General features: G+C 38.8%; 1 protein-coding gene and 2 long non-coding RNA genes across 4 annotated transcripts; 1 reads left to right on the forward strand and 2 right to left on the reverse strand.

Annotated features, from left to right (window-relative positions):
- Positions 1–11,709: 11,709 nt before the first annotated feature.
- LOC120536083 (putative nuclease HARBI1) lies at positions 11,710–13,199 on the forward strand (the record flags this gene model as incomplete). The annotated part of the gene is made up of 4 exons (XM_039764481.1): positions 11,710–11,743; positions 12,476–12,588; positions 12,672–12,783; positions 12,859–13,199. Coding segments are annotated over 4 exons (600 nt in total), but the record flags the coding sequence as incomplete, so codon positions are not given.
- An 8-nt stretch (positions 13,200–13,207) lies between these two features.
- LOC120531819 lies at positions 13,208–15,477 on the reverse strand. Of its 2 annotated transcripts, XR_005634163.1 has the most exons (4): positions 15,440–15,477; positions 15,304–15,366; positions 15,068–15,220; positions 13,208–13,277 (listed from the first exon to the last, which is right to left on the reverse strand). It is a non-coding gene; the product is annotated as an uncharacterized LOC120531819 (long non-coding RNA). The 2 variants fall into 2 exon arrangements; XR_005634162.1 differs by having other exon boundaries at positions 15,304–15,447.
- Positions 15,478–15,487: 10 nt separating this feature from the next.
- On the reverse strand, positions 15,488–15,930 carry LOC120531827. The gene is made up of 3 exons (XR_005634164.1): positions 15,892–15,930; positions 15,600–15,658; positions 15,488–15,508 (listed from the first exon to the last, which is right to left on the reverse strand). It is a non-coding gene; the product is annotated as an uncharacterized LOC120531827 (long non-coding RNA).
- Positions 15,931–20,500: the final 4,570 nt, after the last annotated feature.

The raw sequence follows: 20,500 nt of genomic DNA on the forward strand, positions 1-20,500 counted from the left end.
CCTTTTACAACATTAAACAGCAGTTACGGAAAGCCGATATCAAATACAGCCTCCTGTATCCTGCCAAACTGAAAGTGGATGTTCAAGGCTAATACTACGTCTTCTCCAGCAAGGAGGAAGCAGAAAAGGAATTAAGAAAGCAAATCCCAACACTTTTTTGAAACACAATAGTAAGTCGTATCCTGTCATGGCATGGCAAGAAGATATCACCTGCTGTCTGATCCACCTGTAATGATACGGGTATTACAATTATGCATTCTTTTCTCTACTCAGACGTTTTTTATTTATGTTTTAATTACAGTTATAGACGTGTGTGTGGAAGAAATTAAAGTAGGAGTTTTTTTTTTGTTTTTTTTTACTACCCAAAAGATGACTGTTTAACATCATACCCTTGGTTTATTGTTATTCTTATTGCATTAGGATTTACTATGCTTATCCTAGACCACTTTTTAACACCATTCCCTGGGTTTATCATCTTAATACTTTAAGATTGCTGAAGATTATATTTTATGGTTATAGTCTGTTAATAATTATATTTTAGGCATATAGTATTTAGACTTTATCGGCAATAGATATCTCTACTTTTTATTCCTCAAACACTGCTGCGGGGGCTTGTTTTGTTTTAGACATGCTCTGTCTCTAGGTATGTCAGAGGACTGGAACTTTGTGAAGTGGGATCTAGCCTCACATGGGGAGGCAAAATGGGGGGGTGGGGGATAAGTTGGGGAGAGAAGGAGAGCAGGCAATATCTAATCTATCCTTTTAATCCTTATAAATATAACCACCAACGTAGCAATAGGCTGCATGGCAATAAATCGTGGGGAAACTGGAATTAAGGTTAAAGCTGTCTCACTTCCAGTTAAGACTATAAAATTACATCAAAAATTCAGAATCAATGTCTCCATGATGGGACAGATAACTTTGTGAGCTGGAATGTTAAACGCCTGAATCATGAATTAAAAAGAAAGAAAGTATTCTCTCACCTAACAGGTTTAAATGCTAAAATAGTATTTTTACAGGAGACCCACTTACTTAAGCAATGATCAGTTCCGGCTGCAAAAAGACTGGACTGGCCAAATGTTCCATTCTAGCTTTACAAAGAAAACAGTCTCATTTGTAGCATCAGATGTAGTATCTGATCCTGAAGGGAGATATGTGATTGACTGTAAAATTATTTTGATAAATGTTTGTGCACCCAATGTCGATGATAAGGAATTCATGCAAAATGTATTTGCTTCCATTCCCAAAGAGAACACTCATAAAAATATAATGTCTGGGGACTTTAATTGTGTTTTAAATCCACTCTTAGATAGGACTCCTGTCACAGGGTAGATGACATCTAACACTGCAAAGACAATTACACAGTTTGTAACTGACCACAACTTATCAGACCCTGGAGGTTTCTAAACCCAAACTCAAGAACATATTCCTTCTACTCACCAGTGCATCATTGCTACTCAAGAATTGATTATTTCTTTATAGATAACTAGCAAAATACCCGCGCTTCGCAGCGGAGAAGTAGTGTGTTAAAGAAGTAATGAAAAAGAAAAGGAAACATTTTGAAAATATCGTAACATGATTGTCAATGTAATTGTTTTGTCACTGTTGTGAGTGATGAGTGTTGCTGTCTATATATATATATATATATATATACATATACACACACACATATAAACATATATATATACATATCTTTACATATATGCATATACACATATATATACACACACACACATATATACACACAAATACATATATATATATACATACACACACATATATATAAACATATATATACATACATATCTACATATATACATATAGACACACACACGCACATATATATATATATATATACACATATACATATATATATATATATACAGTATATATATATATATATACATATATACAGTATATATATGTATACATATATACAGTCTTTGGGGTGCGAGCAACTGTTGCTGGGGGTGCCAGAATCCATGAAGGAAGAAAAATGAAAAACATTATTTGTACAAAATCTTACTTTATTCATCCATTCCTAAATAATTAAATGGGCAGGCTATTTCGTATCAGTGCAATACGCTGCTTGTTAAAACGGATGACTCCCGCTCTTACGTGCAGGTCTGCCTGGATATTATGAACTATCGTATCTGTTCAAGTTCTATTTAAATTTTAAATATAAGGAATTTTTATTTAGTCAACAGAATATTATTCCGGAATAAATCAACTCAAACCTTAAATAACATAATATTTTTCTCTCCATAAAAATATATCCTGTCTAAATTATACAAGTTAGAAATAAAGTAAACGTTAAAAGAACAAACATTCAAATTTCTTTACTCTTATGTAATTTTATATAAAAAATAAACTTAAATTTTAAATATCCCAAAAGATTTTGCTCTCCATAAAAATATATCCTGTCAAAATTATACAAATTCAAATATGAACATGGTGCATAACAAAACCTGGAAATATAAATAAAATTTGTTCTTTTCAGCAATAACAAATCAAATCATTCAGTTGTCTTTGCTCATATGTCATTTTAGAGCTGGACGCCTGGCATCTTTTTTGCCACAAGTTCGTTTCTGTTTGCTGTGAGGTTCTGTGTTGTGGAGATTCTCAGGATGGACTGCAGGTGCTCATCAGTGAGGCGAGTCCTCTGTGCTGTTTTGTTAGTCTTCATCACTGAGAAGAGCTTCTGACACAGATATGTGCTACCAAACATGCACAAGGTTCGAACTGCATGTAGACGGAGCTGGAGCATTTCTGAGGGAATGGAGTGAATAAACTGTGCGGGCCGTGCAGTATCGTACTTTGCCTTCAGTGTGCCATTACACTGCAGCTCAATCACCTCCATCTGAATCTGCACAGGTGCAGTTTCCACATCGACAGCAAATGGGTTGCGAAACAACTCAAAATTATTTTTTTGTTCTTCAAAGTCACCAAAGCGCCGTGCTAACTCAGTGCGCAGTGCACTCAGTTTATCAGCAAAGTGCGTATTTGGGAACACTGTAGTGCCGACTTGGTTCAACATTACTTGGCAACAGGGAAAGTGGGACAAGTTGCACTGGTGCATTTGTGTCTCCCATAAAAGTAGCTTCACTTGAAATCACTTTGTGATTTTGCACGGGTAAAAACGTCTGCTGAAGTGTCAGATTCTTCTTTAACTCTTCTGCTTTCTGTATCTTGTGCATTGCATTCAGGTCTTTCAGGTTATCTTGATGTTTTGTCTCATAGTGCCGTCTTAGATTAAATTCTGTAATTACAGCCACATTAGCTCCACAAATGAGACACACGGGTTTACCGGCAATGTCAGTAAACATATACTCAGCCTCCCATCGGTTTTTAAAGGCTCTATGTTCAGAATCACCTTTTCTCTTCGGCATCGTGTGGGCTAGCTTCGCAATAACTTGCAGCATCATAAGCTAGACTTGATTAAACGGTAAGTGTTGCAAGGCAGCTGAAATGCTGCATTATGGGATCTGTAGTTTATTGTGTTACCAGCGCCTTATATCCCCAGGCCAGAACAATAATATATAAAATGATCTCGTGGGCCAGATATAATTACACACCGGGCCGGATGTGGCCTGCGGGCCTTGAGTTTGACACATATGGACTAAATAGAACTTGAAAAGATATATTTTTTCAAATGTGATCGCGCAATTCAGATCGAGTTGACGCGCACTACAGTACATCAAGCCCGCGTGCTATTGTGGTTTTGCCTGCGTGCCTCAATAAGTTACCCTCCCCTCGCTCTTACTTTTTTACCGTTCATCTAATGAATACACTGAGTATGGCTTTACCAAAACAATCTGATCACGAATAAAGTATCCATTATTCATAAAGCTTCAATTGGTGATCTGTCTTTCTGCATTAACCGCATATTTTTCATACGTCTCAAACCAAGGAGATGCGAGGCTAAAATGAATTGGGAAGCGCGCGTACATACTCAGTGCATCCCCTCTCGGGAATCAAACCTCGGACGTCGGCGCTAGAGGCGAAGCCTCTACTATTGCGCCACGGCGTGTGGTTTGTCTATTTGAGCGTAGCAGTGTAATTCGGTTTTTGTTCAGCACTCTTTGGAACTGTTGCTTTTTGTCTGCGCACTGCGTCAGAGCCGCTGAATATGGTTTTATATGTCACTCGCTCGCTTGTAATTGTTTCACTGCCTTCTTAATAATATAATGTATGTTTTCTTCAGTGGTTTTTGGAGCTCTTCCTGGTTTTCTACGTACTGCGTGATTACGTGGGAGGCGTGATGATGTCACATGAAACTCCGTCCCCCACGGCTGTCGAGCTCAACTCCATTACAGTAAATGGAGAAAAATAGCTTCTAGTTATGACCATTATGTGTAGAATTTCATAATGAAACCTGCCCAACTTTTGTAAGGAAGCTGTAAGGAATAAACCTGCCAAATTTCAGCCTTCTATCTAGACGGCAAGTTGGAGAATTAGTGATGAGTCAGTGAGTCAGTGAGTCAGTCAGTCAGTCAGTCAGTGAGTGAGTGAGTGAGGGCTTTGCCTTTTATTAGTATAGATAATTTCTTGCCTACGGTTAAATCATACAAGTACGACGCTATTGTTATTTCAGACCATGCCCCTCTGATCTTGGAGCTAAAATCATTATGCCCCACACACTCACCTCGCAGATGGTGTCTTAACCCACTTCTATTAGCAGACGAGAACTGTACAGAATTTATATCCAAACAAATCAGTTTCTTCCTAGAGACAAATACATCCTCAGAGGTTTCTGCAGAAATACTCTGTGAAACTCTAAAGGCCTTCTTAAGAGGACAGATTATTTCATATCTTTCTCACCGGAATAAATTAGAAACCAGGAAAGTATCAGAGCTAAGAAGCGAAATTACTAGAATAGATGAAGAACATGCTCTACATTCAGAACTCAACCTCTTGCAAACTAAAGAAACTGAACAACTTATTTATAAATCAAGACATCATTACTATGAACACAGAGAGAAAGCTAATACGCTTTTAGCACAACAAATCCACAAGCAAGAAGTTCGCAATGCAATCCCAGTAATCATCAAAACAAATGGAAACGAAATCATTGACCATAAAAATATAATGCACACCTTTAGAGACTACTATAAATCCTTATATTCTACTGAGTTTAAAGAAGACAACACACAATCTAATACATTTCTGGATACATTACAGATACCACAAATAGATACTTTTAGTGCTGAGGAACTAGATAAACCTCTGGCGCTATCAGAATTACCAGATGTTATAAAGTCACTTCAAGGTGGGAAAGCAGCAGGCCATGATGGCTACCTTGTAGAATTTTATAAGAAATTCTCCAATGAGCTAGCTCCCCTCTTATTAGCAACATTTACAGAAGCTAGAGACAATCAAATTCTACCTCAAATTTTTCGTCAAGCATTGATCACCGTCTTTCCTAAACAAAATAAGGACTTGTTACAATGTGCATCATACAGACCAATTTCACTTCTGAATAATGACGTTAAGATACTCTCAAAAATCTTAGCTAGAAGGATGGATAAAGTGCTGCATTCGGTAATATCACGAGATCAAACTGGATTTATTAAAGACCGACACTTATCTTCCAATCTTCAACTCCTGTTTAATGTAATATATTCACAAGCAAAGTCAAACACCCCAGAGATATTATTATTATTGGATGCAAAAAAAGCATTTGACATGATTGAATGGAACTACTTTTTTCACTACATTGGAGAAATATATTGGAGAAGTAGTGTGTTAAAGAAGTAATGAAAAAGAAAAGGAAACATTTTAATAATAACGTAACATGATTGACATTGTCATGAGTGTTGCTATCATATATATGCCTGCCTAAATAAGTCACCCTCGCTTTGCTCTTACTTTTTTACCGTTCATTTAATCATGGCTAGTGGCGGAAAAATTATAAAATGGAAGGAGGATGGCTTTACCAAAACAATTATTGATGGCTAATCGATTATTCATAAAGCCTGAATTGGTGATCTGTTTTTCTGTGTTAACGTCATATTTTTTCATACTTCTTCTCAAACTAAGGTGGTGCGAGGGTAAAATGAATCGGGATGCGCTGATCAATGTAATCCGTGTACCAGGAAATCATGCATTGACAAAAGCTCCCCTTTGCTTGTAATGCAAAGTGTGATTAAATGCATTATTTTTTAACGTGTTATAGAGCACATGCATCGAAGCTTCTCGGCTGTGCTTGCGCTAAGAAAAGGAAAGATTTTAAAAATAACGTAACACGATTGTGTTGCTTCGGAAGACAGCGTTAGCCGCGGAGCTCAGCTCAGAGCAAAATGAGGTGGGAGAGGAGATGATGACGTGACTCCCACACCCGCCTTAACTCTCAATCCCCCACAAACACAGTCTCTCGGAATTTGCATAAGCACACCCCTTCACCTACAATTTTAACTTAGTTACAAAGTGATCAAAACTCTCGTTTATATCCTGCGTCCTCTCATTAAACTTGTATCCCGCATTACCTGTGGGTATGTGAAACGCCAGCGGTAGCCTGTCTATGAACTTAATTTAAAGTTTAGGTTTACACCTTGCTTTCTTTCCGAGCTGGCAACACTCATGAATATGGTAGTATATGTCACTCGCTCACTTCTTATTGTTTCGCTGCCTTCTCAATTATAAAATGCATGTTTTCTTAAGCGCTTTTTGGAGGTCTTCCTGGTTTTCTACGCACTGCGTTGACAGTCAGTTCACGTGATTACGTGGGAGGCGTGATGATGTCACACAAAACTCCGCCCCCCCACGTCATTCCAGCTCAACTCCATTACAGTTAATGGAGAAAAATACCTTCCAGTTATGACCATTAGGCGTAGAATTTCGAAATGAAACCTGCCCAACTTTTAAGCTGTAAGGAATGAGCCTGCCAAATTTCAGCCTTCTACCTACACGGGAAGTTGGAGAATTAGTGATGAGTGAGTGAGTGAGTGAGTGAGTGAGTGAGTGAGTGAGTGAGTGAGTGAGTGAGTGAGGGCTTTGCCTTTTATTAGTATAGATTCAAAACATGTACGTATCCAAAGAACAACTCTACAAAGACCTAAGGCAGAAGGTGGCATGGCTCTGTGACGATGTGGGTTCAGCTCCATGCTCCCATCAGCTGTTCGAGAGCCCTTGAACCCTATACCATCGGTAATGCTACCAATGAGCTAGACAGTGAGGCAACAACATAGCAAAGGGATGGTGCAAAGTGCAAAAGTGCTTTTATTAAAACAGTAAAATAAGGTGTTCCAAATAAATAGTGCAGTGATTCAAAATTTCAATAAATAAATAATCCAATAAAAGCAAAAGTGAATCATGGAGGTTAAAATCAATAGAAAAAACAACCTTTAAAACCCGAGGTTAAACGTTGTTGGAAGCAGTCTTAAAACAAAGACATGCCTGGTGCTTCTTCTACACTAGCGTCTCACCTGCTTCTCCCATTTGGGCCCTGCAACAGGCGAGATGCTCTCTCTGCAGCTGACCTTCTCAGTGCCTGCTCCTGCTGTCAGTTGCCTTACCGATCCTTGGCTCCGGTCGGCTCCTTCTGACAGTGACACCACGTCCCAAGTCTCGACTCCCACTGCCTTCTGCGGAGAGTCACTCACCTTCCGGTCACTCCCGCCCTCCAAAGCAAACTCTGCAGGAGTGACCACAACTACTACTACTCCCTGGTGTCGGCCAAACACCCAGGCTGCCTGCTCAGCTGCCGCGAGCCTGCTCTTGCTCGCTCTCCTGCACTGACTTTCTCTCTCTCTCTCTCTCTCCTCACTTTCTTCCTCCTGCCACCTCCGTTTCCTTCTCTTTTCTTTTTTGTTCTCTCCTTAACCGTCTCGAGCTTCTCTTTATAATGGAAGTGGCAGCTGTGGCAATCAACGGTTCTCAGGAATAACTACGATGTGGACAGTTCCTCACCTGTGCATTTAGGTGAGAAACGCCCACACCGCAAATCGCCCCGAGAACCGCTTCATCCACACTAGCACGCCCCCTCTCTAAGCCACAAGCACGGTGATTATTTTTTTAAAAAGCGTCTCTTTACGTGAGCTGTGGACCTGCTACACCACATTCCACCCCCCATAAGCCACCAGTTACACAGGAAGGCTCCACACCTCTGCCAACCCAGTGCCACTGACGGTCCAGGTCCACAGCTCAGCCACACTACATCTACTTTGCACTAAAATAATAAAAACACTAAAACAATCCCACAATAAAACAAACCCAAGCCCCCTTCATAAAAACAGGACATTAAAAAATAAGAACCTTTTAAAAGACAAAACACTCAATAAATAAATGTCCATTAAAAAAGCTCTGTCCATTAAAATGTTCTCCTTTGGCATGGGTACATGGGTTCTTTAAAAGTCTGTCACCAATCCCGCTTGCTGCTCAGTCTCATCTTCTGTCCCCACTGCTAGCTCATTCCACCGCTGCCACCAAATGTGACGATGCGGGTTCTGCTCCATGCTCCCATCTGCTGTCCGGGAGCCCTTGAACCCAACACCATTGATAGTTATAACCGAGATGAGGTAGACAGTGAGGCAACAACATAGCAAGGGGATGATGTAAAAAGTGCAAAGTGCTTTTATTAACAATCACAAACAAAAGAGTGTTCAAATAAATAAAGTGCAGTATCCAAAGTTCTTCATAAAGAGTCATTAAATAAATAATCCAATAAAACGTGAAGGTAAAACAATAGAAAAACAAACAATCTTTTAAAACGACGAGGAGGTTACAACACAATGCGGGAAGCAGTCTTCTAAAAATCAATGTCAAGCCCGGTGCTTCTTTTACACTAGCGTCCAAGAAGGTGAACAGTTTTTATAGCCACGGTATATACACGAAGGGCAGGTGGACTTTGCATCAAATGCTGCCATTAGGAGCATGTACAAGACTTTTTGCTGAATAAAGAAGATCACAGCACAGTATCAATATACAAGTTAACTTATAATGCAAATAAACAACAAAGGATGCCTCACTGACTGACACCAGGGAGATCTTGGAAGAATGCCTGTCAAACTTAAATACCAATTACCATCAACAGAAAATTGTCAAATCAAATACACTGTACAAAACTAAAATGGAGAGCACATATTATACAAGTTACTACTGCAAACATAATCAAATAAAAAATATTAAATGATACATAGCCATTCAACCATTACATCTATAAGCGTACATCTGTTTAAGTTCATTCAAATAGTGAAATCCATCAACTTTGGGTAATGATCTGGAGCCTACACCATCAAGCTGCATTTATCCTTCCTGGCATCCTACGAACATTATAAAGAAAATGCTGAGATCCATAACTGTAGTACAACTTGATGATCTGATGTTGTGCCTATCACTGGTGATACTAAAGTTTACCAAACATTTCATTCCATATCCTGAGGAAGTCAAAGCAACATTAGTACCCACCATCACAGCAGGATACCATAAAATAATGAGAAAGGGTCAGCTGGTAATGATTCATTGCTACTATTTTATTTAGGAAAAATAACAGACATTTTTGTAGTATGAACAGCCTAATTAACGGCTTTAATAAGGGAACACTTTGCAGAACTAATGAGTTTTAAATGTAGAGGTATGTGGGGAATCCCTTACACTTACAGGCAAATCATTTTACAACTTGAGGGCTTTGTAGCTAAAAACTCAACCACCTAGAGTAATCTAAATTATCCTTGGAATTTATAGATAATCTAGGTTATGTAAGTTTAAAGAACACTCTGGAATGTTTTCAATTATTTCACTGTATTCTGTATATGTGATCCTAAAAAACCTGTTTACAAGTTGTGTCATCAGCCGCAACACCAGGTAAAGTTAGGACTACCTCTGTTTTGTCATGGACTCACACTTATCACAAGCCATCTCAGTTTGCAGATTTGGACTATGGTAACAAAGTCTGCATTACAAAGGATCTCAGAAGCAGTTCCTTTTCAGCCTGAACTAAAGGAGGCTCATGCTGGTAAGATACTGTTTCTGATGGCTGTTGCATTTCAGATGTTTTGGATTCATGGCTGGCCACCAATACTGAGTTGACTAATGGTGTGTCTGAGTTGACAGCAAAACAACATCATTAACCTACTCCAATGTAAATAATCGGATAAAAGCTACCTGATATAATAATAGTCCTCTCTCAGACTCATACCTTTGCTTCCCAACCCAGTTTTACGTAGCAGCTCTACACCTGGGTACATATGTGAGGCTCGGCAAGCTAAACAGGCAATATGCACAGTCGTTCACCTGATGAAGTGCATATATAACAGTGTTGCTGTGAGGAATATTCTATAACATTCTTTAACCCAATTAATCCAATTCAGGGTCATGAGGAATTAAAGTCTATCCCAGCAGCATCCAGTTCAAGAAAGAAACAAACCCTGGACAGTGCAGTGCACCATTCCACTACAGGGCCAATTCACCCACAGACAGCATCAATTTATAGTCACCAATAAACCTAACTCGCCCATCTTTCAGAGTGAGGGTGCAATTCCAATGAAAAGCCAGGGAGAAAGTGAAAGCTCTGCATTGGTAATGACTAGAATCAGGTTTCAAATCTATGATGCTTGATGAATGAGGCAGCAGTTATTAATTTCATTGCTAGTTGTGGATTATCCTTGCTCACACACAAGATTTTTCATTTTAGCCAAGCCTGGAGCACTTTGAGATAAAGCATTGAATCCATAAAGACTATAGCATTGTGAAGGACTGCTCCCTCCCCTCCCATGGTCTCTTTGTCACACTTCCATCTGACAGAAGGGACTGCAGCATCTGGACCAGTTTTGCCAGGTTCTGTAACAGCTTCTACCCCTTGGCTGTTCAGACTCTGAACTCTGTGCTGTCCCTTTGCCCTCAGATCTGCTCCTAGTAGCCTATTTATTTGCTTCTTTTTAATTAGTTCTTGTTATTATTTAATTATTTCGATCTATTTTTACTATTACTATTCACTTATCTATTATTTATAGTATAGCATAGTTTTTGACCTGTCTTGCTCTTTTCCTTTGTTTATGTACAAGTTGCATCATAGTCCTGGGGAACATTATTTCATGTCAATGTATGTAATAATACAGTGTATGGATGGCAGGACAATACAGCTACTTAATTTGACTTATTTCAGCAGGTTTTTGGCTTTGTATTCTGGACACTCTTCTAAAGATATTACTTTAAGTCCTCACAAACCCAGAAAACCAAAAGAATATTCTATTTGGGCTAGAAATGAAGAAAATGGTGGTCTAAAAGACAAGTTGAAAAAACCTAAATACTAAATTGCAGGGATATTGTACTGTATGTATAACTGTGTAAGCTCATTTGAGAATGGGTACCACTGTATTTAAGAAGGACAAGTACTGTGAATCATTTGTAGGTGAATAGATATAAAGAACAGTCAGTCAACTTAGAACTGTATTGAGCCATATTGTAATCAAAAGGCCCAAACAACTAATGTATGGGCTGTGAGTGTTTTCTAGTTTAATTTGGCCTGCATTGTGTGGCAACTCTTGTAACTATCATTGCTCTACAGCAGGAATGTCCAACTCCAGTACTGGCTGCAGGTTTTCATTCTAACCATCTTCTTAATTAGTGAGCTGTTTTTGAAGCTGATTAACTTGTTTGGCCTTCGTTTTAATTGCCATGACTTAGACCCCTTAGTTGTTTCTTTTCCCTAATGAGCAGCCAAACAATAATGAGACACAAAATAAGCCGCCACATGACCAGCTAACCTGGGGGGTATTCCAGAAAGCAGGTTATGTGACATACCCGGGTAAGTTTAAGGGTAAGTTAGTGGATAACCTCAACTTTCGGTTCCAAAAACGGAGGTAACTTTCTGGGTATGTATGTAACCATAGCAGCTTACTCTCTGAAGATAACCTGCCACCGAGCAGGTTATGTTCCAGGGTAACTTTGTTTCAGAAGGTTACTGAGCATGGCGTGCCCTTTTGATGACGATCCTGTGGACGTGAAAGCACAAATTATCAGAGGTTTTTTCCGCCGGGAGAGAGTAATAAGACGATTAATGACGATAAATAAAAAGATTGATGTCTTTTCATTTCCAAATGATTTTTTAAAAGAGCGTTATCGGTTTTCAAAAGAATCGTTAATTTACTTGACCCATCTCTTGGCACCGCATATTGCACATGTCACAAACCGCGGGTCTGCGCTTAGCACAGAAAACATTCTGTGCATAGCACTTCGGTTTTTTGCCTCAGGGCATTTTTTGTATAATGTGGGCGATGCAGAGCATGTGGGAAAGGCAACTGTGTGTAGAGCCGTTCGCACAGTATGTCTGGCACTGAAACACTTCTTCCACACGTTTGTACAGTTCCCTGGCCATAAACCTCTGCGTGTAATTAAAGAGGAATTCCACAGAGTGGCAGGTTTGTCCTTTGTAGTAAAATTCATGACGCATATTTAATATGTAGTCATACTATTTATATCTATAGATGTATTCATCCTGCACACACTTGATACTTCCCTATATGACTTTCTATTTCAGGGTTTCCAAATGTAATTGGGTGCATTGACGGCACCCACATTCCTATTAAAGCTCCTTCAATGAATGAGGGAGACTATGTTAATAGGAAATCTATTCATAGTATCAATGTGCAGGTAAGAACTGGATTTTGTGTCCTTAATTTTTTGCCTTGTTAAAATCAGTAAACTCATTACAGTTTTCCACTTTTCAACCACAGGTAATATGTGAGGCAACCCACATTATTACTAATGTTGAGGCAAAATGGCCAGGATCTGTGCACGATGCCAGAATTTTCCACGAGTCATCATTATGCCAGACATTTCAGCAGGGTATGTTTCGCTTTATGAAATATTGTTTTTTTTTCCTTTGCACTATATTTGTGTTGTACACTTGAATCATTACAGGACAGTACAATGGTTACTTGCTGGGGGACAGAGGATACCCTTGTCTGCCCTGCTTAATGACACCCTACCCTGAACCTGATCCTGGACCACAGACACGCTTTAACCTGGCTCACAGCCGTACACGGGCCAAGGTGGAGATGACCATAGGGATCCTCAAGTCTAGGTTTCAGTGTCTGCGTGGGCTCCGGGTCAGTCCAGAGAGGGCATGCGACATCATAGTGGCTTGTGTTGTGCTTCACAACATTGCCACTATAAGAGGAGAGAGCCACCCTCCTTGTATTGAAGAAGATGGCCCAGAGGAACCCCTACAGATTTTTCCATACAACAGAGATGGAAGACTTTTGAGGGACAGGATTTCTCAGAATTACTTTTATTAAATTGTGTGCACTGGTCTGCGGTGTGGTTCATTTCTTTATTTCCTGAAAAACAATGAAAGTGAAATAAAATGTGTTTTTTGTATTACATTGCTTTTATATATATATATATATATATATATATATATATATATATATATATATATATATATATATACATATACAGTGGTGTGAAAAACTATTTGCCCCCTTCCTGATTTCTTATTCTTTTGCATGTTTGTCACACAAAATGTTTCTGATCATCAAACATATTTAACCATTAGTCAAATATAACACAAGTAAACACAAAATGCAGTTTTTAAATGATGGTTTTATTATTTAGGGAGAAAAAAATCCAAACCTACATGGCCCTGTGTGAAAAGTAATTGCCCCGAACCTAATAACTGGTTGGGCCACCCTTAGCAGCAATAACTGCAATCAAGCGTTTGCGATAACTTGCAATGAGTCTTTTACAGCTCTGGAGGAATTTTGGCCCACTCATCTTTGCAGAATTGTTGTAATTCAGCTTTATTTGAGGGTTTTCTAGCATGAACCGCCTTTTTAAGGTCATGCCATAGGATCTCAATTGGATTCAGGTCAGGACTTTGACTAGGCCACTCCAAAGTCTTCATTTTGTTTTTCTTCAGTCATTCAGAGGTGGATTTGCTGGTGTGTTTTGGGTCATTGTCCTGTTGCAGCACCCAAGATCGCTTCAGCTTGAGTTGACGAACAGATGGCCGACATTCTCCTTCAGGATTTTTTGGTAGACAGTAGAATTCATGGTTCCATCTATCACGGCAAGCCTTCCAGGACCTGAAGCAGCAAAACAATCCCAGACCATCACACTACCACCACCATATTTTACTGTTGGTATGATGTTCTTTTTCTGAAATGCTGTGTTCCTTTTATGCCAGATGTAACGAGACATTTGCCTTCCAAAAAGTTCAACTTTTGTCTCATCAGTCCACAAGGTATTTTCCCAAAAGTCTTGGCAATCATTGAGATGTTTCTTAGCAAAATTGAGACGAGCCCTAATGTTCTTTTGCTTAACAGTGGTTTGCGTCTTGGAAATCTGCCATGCAGGCCGTTTTTGCCCAGTCTCTTTCTTATGGTGGAGCCGTGAACACTGACCTTAATTGAGGCAAGTGAGGCCTGCAGTTCTTTAGACGTTGTCCTGGGGTCTTTTGTGACCTCTCGGATGAGTCGCCTCTGCACTCTTGGGGTAATTTTGGTCAGCCGGCCACTCCTGGGAAGGTTCACCACTGTTCCATGTTTTTGCCATTTGTGGATAATGGCTCTCACTGTGGTTCGCTGGAGTCCCAAAGCTTTAGAAATGGCTTTATAACCTTTACCAGACTGATAGATCTCAATTACTTCTGTTCTCATTTGTTCCTGAATTTCTTTGGATCTTGGCATGATGTCTAGCTTTTGAGGTGCTTTTGGTCTACTTCTCTGTGTCAGGCAGCTCCTATTTAAGTGATTTCTTGATTGAAACAGGTGTGGCAGTAATCAGGCCTGGGGTGGCTACGGAAATTGAACTCAGGTGTGATACACCACAGTTAGGTTATTTTTAACAAGGGGGCAATTACTTTTTCACACAGGGCCATGTAGGTTTGGATTTTTTTTTCTCCCTAAATAATAAAGAACATCATTTAAAAACTGCATTTTGTGTTTACTTGTGTTATATTTGACTAATGGTTAAATGTGTTTGATGATCAGAAACATTTTGTGTGACAAACATGCAAAAGAATAAGAAATCAGGAAGGGGGCAAATAGTTTTTCACACCACTGTACATACACACACACATACACACACGTTTAACATGCAACAGATTAATAATCACACAAGTTGTCACCTTAAGGCGATGCTCCAGTAATTCTATTTCTAATGTTGCTTTTTTTATGGATAGCCTTTTCGCCTCCATTTGAAGCTGTATAAGGTCCATCTCCATGTCACTTTTTCTTATTTGTTTTTGAAGATGGACCTTATACAGCTCCTTTGCTGGCAACTAGGAAGCCAAAAATAATTAAATGAATGAGATTCTGTCAGACAATAACATTAAAATATGGACAACTGCACATAAATTCTTACACTGCTTAGATCGTGCATTGAGGTTGAAGGACCGTCATCTGTGGGCAAATCCCCAGGTATGTACTGTGAAAGGACAATGACAGTTTGTTACTCTAATGTAAAAAGGGGGCATGCATTATAATGGTATGCATCATACCTCAGTGGATCCACCTGCATTGTCCACTTCTGTCACAGCAGATGTGGTTTCTTCATCGTCATCTTCAACCTATAGAGGAAATATGCAAGTATACATTATCTGGCAAAAAGAAAAAAAATATCTAAAAGCAACTAAAGGTACCTGACAACAAAACACTTACAGCTGTGACAGACTGTGTCCTTTCTGTAGGGTCCAATAATACAATCCCTCTATCAGTATCTATAGGAAAATACAACCCATAAAATTCTCAATATTATCAAAGAAAAACCAAAAATGCAGGAAAAAAACATGTCACAGTAATACAACTAAGCACACAGTAGCCTACACAGCATATGCAGTTCAATAAAGTCAGCCTGCATAAAAACATTAAGCATGTTGAAGAAGCCTTTAAGTGACAGATATAGTAATTTATTAAGTCATATAATGAAAACAAATCATAGTGGTAAACTTACATTTCACCATGCTACTTGTGGTGCATGGTGTGTGTGACGTGCCCCTGGAATGCCAGCAACCACTGGTCGCCCTTTAGTAAGGGACAGAGCCAGCTCCTCAGATGGGGTGAGGGGAGGTGGTGGTGGGCCCCCGCCAGTTAGACGGGCTTCAGCTTGCTTTCTATTAGCTACATGACAGACAGAATATACTAAATCGTGTTTAATCAATAGTTCAGTGATTGTATAATCAACTATTACCTTTTTGCAGTATGTTTTTATGTTTCATTTTGACTTGGCTCAAAGTTCTTCAGCATCCAGACGGATTACACCTTATTAAATAAGAAACCATATATTCCTAGTCAATACACATTGTTATTTTAACCTAAAGAAATGAATGGCAGGAAAAGTGAATGCATTCAAAGTGATTTAACAGTGAAAAGGGTGCGGAAGGGGTGTTTCATTATTTTACAGTATATTAAAAGGGAGGCGATGTCAATTTTGCAATTTAATACACTCACGTATTTACTCTGTCCGTTATTTTTTGCCAAGCCAACTCTCTTTCTTTAGCCGATGCAGCCGTATTACTTTTTTTCATTATGATAGGCTTGAATTCTTCAAACGCCTGCATTAACACCTCCAACTCCACCTCTGTGAAATATGCCGCTCGCTTTTTTTCTCCTTGATCTTCCATTTGGACTCGTGAAATCGGCGATCCATTGAAAACGTCTTTATGTATGCACGGTGCACGCGCATTAACTCTGGGTAACCAGCAGGAGGTTGATTGAACTTACTCTTCTCAGGTGTTTTGAAACCGACATACTCATGGTATGCGGGTTTGGGGTAAATCAACCCAGAGGTTATGATTTACCAAATGGTAAGTTAACCAAGCTTTCTGGAATACCCCCCTGAAAATAAAGAAAGGTGAAGGTCTCGGTCATGTTAGTCTGCTGAAGTCACCAAAACATCTTGATGGTGGTCTTAGAAATAACAAAAAATCAACATTTTGCTGTGGCAGAACGAGAGCAGCAACATGTCATGATATTCAACAATGGCTTTAATTAACAGCAAGAATTGGCTTATCATTAAAAAACTGGTTGGAGTGAAATTTGCTGGGTTTTGACATTCCAATTTAGCTGGTCATCTGTTGGTTCCTTTCACATCTCATTTCTGTTTGGCTGTCATTTAATGAAGAAACAAATCAATTCAAAGGACTGAATCCTTAAAAACAGGGCTATTAAAATGAATGAAAAGGGAGTTAATTAGCAGCAAAACTGTTCGCTGATTAGGAAAAAAGTTAGAATGAAATCCTGCAGCCACTGTGGCTCTCTAAGATCGACATTGCCTACCCCTGCTCTAGAGCATGGGTGAGCAATGTTCGTCCTGGAGGGCCGCGGTTGCTGCAGGTTTTAGTTCCAACTTGATTTCTTAATGAGAGGTCAATTATTGCTGATGCAGCACTGAATGCTCAAACATTTTAATGCTTCATTTTAGTTGTCTCTCTTGTTAACATTTCCAACCCTTAATTGCTTATTTTAGTCTTAAAAAGCTGCATTCAATGTTTTTAATTGCTACTTATTATCAATAAAATGCAAATGACAAAGGAACCAGCAGTTCTCCATCTAACATGTTAGCACTTACATCTGTATATATTCATCATGAACAATCTCATTTAATAAAATATGTGGAAGTAAACTGAAGGGAAAAAAGTGAAGGTCTAAGATTTCTAATCTGTTTAAGGCTCCAAATCATTTGGATGATATGCTTGGAAAGGTAAAAAATGTATGATATAAGAACAACTTGACATGATAGAGTTAAAGCTCTAACCAGCCATGAAATTAAATAAGATTTGTTGTTATTGACAATGATAGGCTTCTAATTAAGCAACTGGAATGGAGCAAAAACCTGCAGCCACTGAGGCTCTCCAGGGCCGATGTTGCTCATCTCTGCTCTAGAGCAATCAAGAGTTGCCACACAAGACAGACCAGATTAAATGGGAAAACTCTCACAGCCCATACATTACAGCTGTTACAGCTGGTATGTTCATAAATCCTGAGTTCACTTTGACCATATTTAACCAGTAATTCTAAGCTTTTGCACAAACATTTCTGCTAATAGAATGGTGTTTTATATTCCTGTCACTTGGTATAATCATTTTTTGGACGTCCCACACATGTCCATCACCTGAAGGACATCACATCTAGGATTGCCCGATTCATAAGTAGCTAAACAAGTACACAGAAAGCAAGATGGGCCAAGGTACAGAACTCCATAGCTCTGCAATTCAGTAACTCTGCTTGATAGCCAGTTGGATTGCAGGTTCTTGTCTCTTGGTTTACTTGACTTGAGTCAGATAACCCTCAACCCAACCCTAATCTTAATCATAGTGCAACCAGGTGCTATCACTTATTTATAACATAAAATGACAACCTTCTCAATGGAGTGGAGCACTGGAGCTCCACTGCAAGAGTCTATTGCAGAAAGCAGGAAAGGAGAACAAAGGAGGATGCATCGAAAATTTCACTCAGGGGGGTCTCCTAATATCACAGAGCTTGGGCTGATTCTCCCCTTGAAGTTCCAATCATGGTAATGTGCCCACATTGAATCAAAGAACACATTGGAGTTCAAGACCGTCATGTGTTGGGACACAACCAATCCTTTTGCCAAACATCAGTCAACCTTAACTAACCATTACCCTTTACTTCACAAGTAGCCTGCTCCCATGGTGTCTTCATGCAGGTTTTTCAAGCTCTGCTATGTGCTAGTTGCTTGCTGATAAACAAAAGCAATGACCTGGCTCTGTGAATGAGCCTTGGCATCCATAAGCTGAATGGGGAATTCTTGTTTTTGCCTGAACTATCACAGGAATCCATTTCAGTTTGGTCTCTCTGGTCCAGGAGCAGAAGTGTCCTGCCAAAATATCTCTAAAGGTTTATTGGGCCATGTACTTTCATAATGTCAAGATCATTATTCCAGGAGACGGTATGGAGGGAAATTAAGTATGGATAATACTGACCGTTAGCAGTTCTTACAACATGGGCTGTGAATCTGGTAAATTCTGTAGTGGAAAAAAGAAACAATGCAGACCCCTCACTAATAAAGGCCTAACTTAAAAGATATGCCATTTATGCACAGATTAGACATCTGCATGTGATTAACAAATCAAAGCCTGCACTTGCTGTGTACACACGATTCTCAAGTCTTAATGTTTTCTTGTCAATAGATTCTTCTATTCATATTTGCAGTGTTATTGTGAGCCCGCACACGTAATTTAAATATTTTGAATAATCTATTTAGTGATATGTTTACTAAATAAGAATGCATAAAGCAAGCTGCTTTTTTCAATTAAAAAATACTGTGTTGGGTTTACTAATATACTAATTAATACTGGGGTGTAGCTGTGCCAGCTTTCCATTGAATGAAAGTGCGTTTTGTTCTTCTTTTGTTCTTTGGAGCCTCACTCCCCCTCACCATAAAACCAAACCTCCCCTACTGCCTGTGAAAGGAGAGGACAGGGTGTGAGATGGATGGATTGTTAATTGGGACTGAAGAAAGTATACAGCTTAGGGCTTTGAGTCTCAGACTCAAAGGCTGCCTCCATCCTTTTGCTCACAATCTAATAATCGGTACATTCAGTCTGATGACATAATAAATGCCCTACAATACTGCTTCAGTATTCTTTATAAAAAACTTCTACTGTACCAGAGTTCCTGTGGTCATTCCGGGTGAAATAGCAGTCTTTGTACGTTATACTTTCAGCTGCATAATTCTTGTAAAGAGAAAAAAAAAACTTCAAATGTTTTGAATGTGCCAGTTTTCTGTAATCTGTTAACACTGTTCAATAGAGATGTTTAATTGGCTTTATCTTTGTATTTCTGCTGGAAGACATTTAAATGACATTTTTTTGTTTTACTTTCTGCTTGATAAGGCATGACATATGGATACATTTATATAAGATTCATTTTCCAGTCATCATCCATTCATTCATTTTTTTAATCCACTTAATTTAAACCAAGGTTGCAATCTTCCTCACTGAAGCTCCAGCAAAAAGTGACCCATAGACCTGTTTTCTTCAAACTCATCTCTGCCTCATCTTAATTTTGATGGTTTAGTGCTGCCTAATATCAAAAATCTTAGTATGCTCAAATATTAATTTTTCATTAAATCAGGAACAACGCTTTCATTGGCTTCCTGTATTTTTTGCGAAATGGAGTCACTTTTTGACTACTGCTGTGCTAGTTACAGGATAAATTAGCATTTTTTTCACACGTATTGATTTGCCCCAATAACTTTTGTTCTTAACAGAAATATTAATTATAAATGATAAAAAAAACCTTACAATGGCAGTCTATGGGCCACGTTAACTGAAAAATGAAACTATAAAATTAGCCACTAGGTGTCTCTGTTGACAAAAAAATTCCTTGATCAGAAAACTCATTTTTCAGAATGTGAAATAATATGAAGAGCTACATAAATAACACCATGGCTTTTTATTAACTGTGTATTTAACAAAATGGAATATTTGAATGATGTTTTATGTGACATTGCTATGCTGTAGTCAAAAATATGCACGCAGCCACAAATGTCCAAGTACTGTCACATATATTTTTTAAATGTCATATAGTAAACAATT

This window comes from Polypterus senegalus, chromosome 1 (assembly GCF_016835505.1).
Source record: "Polypterus senegalus isolate Bchr_013 chromosome 1, ASM1683550v1, whole genome shotgun sequence".
NCBI classification, from domain to species: Eukaryota; Metazoa; Chordata; class Cladistia; order Polypteriformes; family Polypteridae; genus Polypterus; species Polypterus senegalus.